The sequence below is a fragment of the Solanum tuberosum genome, unplaced genomic scaffold (assembly GCF_000226075.1).
Source record: "Solanum tuberosum cultivar DM 1-3 516 R44 unplaced genomic scaffold, SolTub_3.0 scf00097, whole genome shotgun sequence".
NCBI lineage: Eukaryota > Viridiplantae > Streptophyta > Magnoliopsida > Solanales > Solanaceae > Solanum > Solanum tuberosum.
Window position 1 is genome coordinate 1,650,744 of NW_006239022.1, and position 4,797 is coordinate 1,655,540.

The following is a 4,797-nucleotide window of genomic DNA, read 5'->3' on the forward strand; positions in this document are numbered from 1 at the left end:
TTCGATATCAATAATCATTTATTTACTAGATTTCGGCTATTACACTATTTTGTTGTTCCTCATACTCTTTGTTTTAGGCTTTATACTGCTTCTGTTTTTAGTTGTTATGTTGTTTTCATCATTTCTTTTTTCTATATACCTTAAATTGTTGCGTTTGAGAAAATGGTCTTTCAGAAACCTCTGTACGTCCGTTAGGTAGCGATAAGATTTGTGTACACTCTATCCTCTCTAGACTCCAATTATTGAATTTCAAGTATGTTATTATTGTTATTATATCATACATAGCTATGATTTTGAATTCATCTAAACATTAATACATTAATATATTAGACATGCAATTACACATGAATTTCATATAACTTTTTATTATTATCTTAGTATTCTATTGGATTAGTATCTTATAGATGTCAAGACTTAAATTTTATTGCAAGGACAATAGATAAGGCATGAGAATATTATAATTTATTGATATTTAATTTACTCTTTGCTAAATCTTCTAAACCTATTAGTTTCATATTCATGAAATAATAATATCTCAAATCTTTTGATCCTATAATATATGGGTGTCGATAGTTATGTTTATGCAGTATTTGTTTCTGATAAGTCATTTGAACAAACTGAAATCATAAAATTTACAACTGAATTTGTATATGAGACATAAATAAGTCCTCATGATAATTTTGAATACAATTTTCTTTACTTACTTCTCAAGAGCATTGATGCATGCAGTTACAGCGGTTGGTACAACTTCAATAGCAATGTCAATGCTCTCCAAAGGAAAACAAAAAATTGATGTGATGATAATCAATATCCATCCATCAAACATGATTTCTTTTAACCTCTTAACTCAAGCTGTGACATTGGATATCATTTCAATCGGTATGTCTTTTATTCTATTCTTTCACTTATGACATCTATTATGAGTAAAGTCGGTTATTTTAATTACTACATCATAAGAATTTAGATATAAAATGCACCATTATTATTTCATTAAAAATTTCATAGTTAAATGAATGTTCCATTATACATTATTGAATAGGATTAGTAAAGAATTGTGTTTTTTTAGCAATACAAATTGTTGATTACTAATTTTGATTCTTTTAGAATATGATAGATCTATTTTGTAATATTATTGTTATAATGGATAAAATTTAGTTTATATGCTTGAAATTAAGTACTCACATAATGTATAATATAATTCAATTCTAATTGATAGATTTTCAAAATAATCATGCAGTTGTATGTGATGAACATAATGAGCTCATAGCAAAGATGGCTTTGGATGAGGGAGCTTTTCTTTACCTTAAAAAGCCATTTAATGAGGAAATTATGGAATACTTGTGGCAATTTGTATTGAGGGAAAAAAATCAAAGAGAGAAATTGAGAAAAGGATCAGAGAAAAAAAGAGATCATATGAATGGTGATGATATTGGTAAAATTGATATTGTTGGAGAAAATGTAGAACAATCTGGAGAGAAGAAAAATGTAGCAAATGTCGAGGAACAGAAAAATAATACTGATGAAGTTGAAACTGATGTTGAATCAAATGAAAAATACAAGTTGAGGAGAAAGAGAGGTAGAAAAAACACGAAAGAGACTAGGGAAGGAGAAACTCAAAGCAGTGCTACTAATAAGGTTCTTCGGCGAAAGGATTGCAGAGAATGGACAAATGATCTTCATGCCAAATTCGTGAAAACGGTACAACAACTCGGTGAAGGAAGTAAGTTTACTTCACTATTAATTAATTTCTTGACAATTCATTTATATGGAACGATATGAAAAATGAGAATTTATACTTATAGTTAACATCAACTTATTTTACATTAAGCATAGTAATTATTGTATTTATATGTACCTCAGTTGATCTAACAATATTATAGTTATTAAATTTAGTTTATATTCTTATGGAACATGTAGGATGTTACCCAAAGGAGATTCTTGAAGTGATGAAGCATGATGTGCCTGATCTTACCAGGATGCAAGTGGCTAGCTACCTTCAGGTACATCTTTAAAATATATTAAGTGGTAAATTATAATTCATTGAGTGGTTGTTTGGTACACGAAAAGCTCTTTCGCCAAAAAAATAATTTATGAAGTTATTTTTCTCGTATTTGTTTGCTAGAAAATATTTTGCTTGTAAAGATTTTTTATCTTCTAACACTTCTATGAGAAGTTATTTTTCTATAACTATCTAAATTTAAATTTTATATCAAAAGCAAGATAAAAAAATCTAATTTTATTTCACTTCTGTCATTTGTTACATGTTTAGTGATAGAAGCTAATTATTCATTGCTAAGTTCGATTATTTTGTAGATTAATGGAATAATATTACTATCAATCTTTAATTTATAGTATTTCAAAATATTTTTATTCTCCACCAATTACCAAACACCAAAAAAAATTGTAAATAACTTCCATTATTTCAAACACAACTGAATAACAATGAATTTAGATGATAAATACACATGGTCTAACTCTCTTTTTATTTTTTTTCTTTCTTATAACATTACAGAAATGTCGTCGCAAGAATTTGAGATCTCCAGAAGAGAGAAAATATATTTGTTACCCATCCGGTCAAGGATCCTCAAATGATTCTAAGAAAAGAAGTAGTTTTCAAGAATATGGAACAATGCCTCGTCTTCAAACAAATGTACCAATTCTACAACATGAACCTGATCAAACCCAAAGAGGGACATATTTTCCAATTTCAACTCTCAATACCAATAAAAGTTTTTCTAGAGGGGAGAGTTCAACTCAACAACAACTTTATCGCCCACAACTTCAGGTTCAACCCCGCTACCTCAATATTGAAAATCGATTCAATAATTCATTTTTTCCAGCCCAAAGTTATGTTGGTGATAGGCTACAACAACATGAACCATTAGTAGAAATGTTGAATTCACAAGGACTACAAGACTCAATTATTAAGAACACTAGTTATAGTCCTGTCCTAGAGTTTAATAGTGGGGATCATCACAATCAAAGTGATTACAGTTTGGATCTCAATGTGACCCATGGAGAAACATATTCAGGTTGCCGAATAATAATGGGTACAGAAATTGGAAATGCGACAAATAGTGAATATAACTTGAATGTCAATGTAGACAATGTTTCTAATTCTTATGTTGGAAATACGACTGCTAATGAATTGGGAGTAGCAAATGCAAATTTTCAACAATATATTCTTGAACCAAACATGTCTAATCCAAGCAGTATTATTGGGGCATCATATGCGAATGATATTGAAGGAGGTGATTCAAATAAGAAGAAAAAGTGTGATGCGTATTTTGAATTCAATGATATGGGTTATCTCTTCCAGAATCATGGACCTTCAAGTTCTAACCTACCTAATGAACAAGGTACAGAGTTTGATCAAGTTTACTCTGATGATCAGGTTAGTGCTTTCATTTATTTTCATGTTTGATTATTGATATTAGCTAAAATCACTAAAAAATTAAATATATTTTTTTTGTATTAAATATCCATTTTGGGAATAAGATTCAATTCTATTTTCTTCCATTCTCATTGAGATTATAATATCTAATATCCTTGTTTAAAATCTAATGGGTCCTTAGAAAATCAAGTAGTATTTAAGTGACTTTTTTCGTGTGTGTGTATATATATATAGAGAGAGAGAGATTTCTCCTTTTGTTTGAATTTTTTTCCCATAAAGTTATTTTTTATAACTAAATACTAACTTATTTTTTTAAGAAACTATTTTTGGTCACAACCCTAATCCCCTCTTGATTTTATCTTAAACCTACATATGCAGGTAGTAGCGACATCCAGTGTCCAGTTTTCAGGAACATCAAATTATCCTGATAAATCATCAATATGATACTATCAAGACAATTCATGACAACTCTCATAAGGAATCTTTGTAGTGATAAAGTAATCTTTCATATTTTTGGAGCTATTTTTCTTTTGAATGACTTAAATTTCTTGTTTGTTGGTTTTTTTTCCTGTTTGGAACTAATGGACATCATTGAATTACATGCTTGCTTTAATTTCTTGACTTAAGATTATTGTTTTGTTTAGTATCAAACCCATGAATCCTTCTATTACATAACCGTTTGGTTGACTGATACATATTATATATGGGATCAATTATTTGTAGAACTAATTATCTTGCATCTCAATTTAACATAATATTTGATGTAGCCTTAACATCTATGAGATACATTTTTTATTATTGTACTCGGATTAGCTAACATGTAAGCCTCTTGTGGCTTTTCTTCAAAAAAAATCAGTTCATTGTTTAGTTATCACATCTGCAAGTTTAAGTAATATGTACTGTCTGTGTAGTTATAACTTTTATACCAAACCAATCATTTTAATTTGTTATAACAAGTAGTGTATCCTTAGGAGCAATAAATGCTAATTTCCAATAATATATTACATGTGAGTAGTACTGAATGAAGTGATTAAAATGAAGGAAAATTGTGATGCGTATATGGATTTTAATGATATGAATTATTGTTTCAAGAATCTTAGAGTTTAGAAAAATTGAGATATTTTTTGGAAAAAATATAGTTTTTCAGAAGAATTAATATTTTTTATATAAATACTTGTTTGGAGGATGAAATTATTAATAAGGAAAAAATATTTAACATTGATAAAATAATCATAGGGTCATTTGCTTACCTACATAAAATTTAGCATCACATATATCTCTTATTTTATTGATGATATTAGCTACAAAATTAATATAACATTACAATTGAAATTGTTGTATTGTATATTTATATAGGATGTGGGATTATATTCCATCTAATTTTGGTGTCTTATATAGATTAT

At 28.2% G+C, this 4,797-nt stretch overlaps 1 protein-coding gene across 1 annotated transcript; it reads left to right on the plus strand.

Moving 5' to 3' along the window:
* Positions 1-1,413: 1,413 nt before the first annotated feature.
* On the plus strand, positions 1,414-3,838 carry LOC107060768 (two-component response regulator ARR10-like). Its single transcript, XM_015309039.1, has 4 exons — positions 1,414-1,720; positions 1,918-2,000; positions 2,513-3,394; positions 3,773-3,838. The coding sequence occupies exons 1-4, from the start codon at positions 1,414-1,416 to the stop codon at positions 3,836-3,838; spliced, it is 1,338 nt and encodes a 445-aa protein (XP_015164525.1).
* The last annotated feature ends 959 nt before the right edge of the window (positions 3,839-4,797 follow it).

Coding starts and splice junctions, on each gene's coding strand:
- LOC107060768 (XM_015309039.1), top strand. CDS start 1,414: ATGAATGGTGATGATATTGGTAAAATTGATATTGTTGGAGAAAATGTA. Junction 1,721..1,917: donor ACAACAACTCGGTGAAGGAA/GTAAGTTTACTT, acceptor TGGAACATGTAG/GATGTTACCCAAAGGAGATT. Junction 2,001..2,512: donor AAGTGGCTAGCTACCTTCAG/GTACATCTTTAA, acceptor ATAACATTACAG/AAATGTCGTCGCAAGAATTT.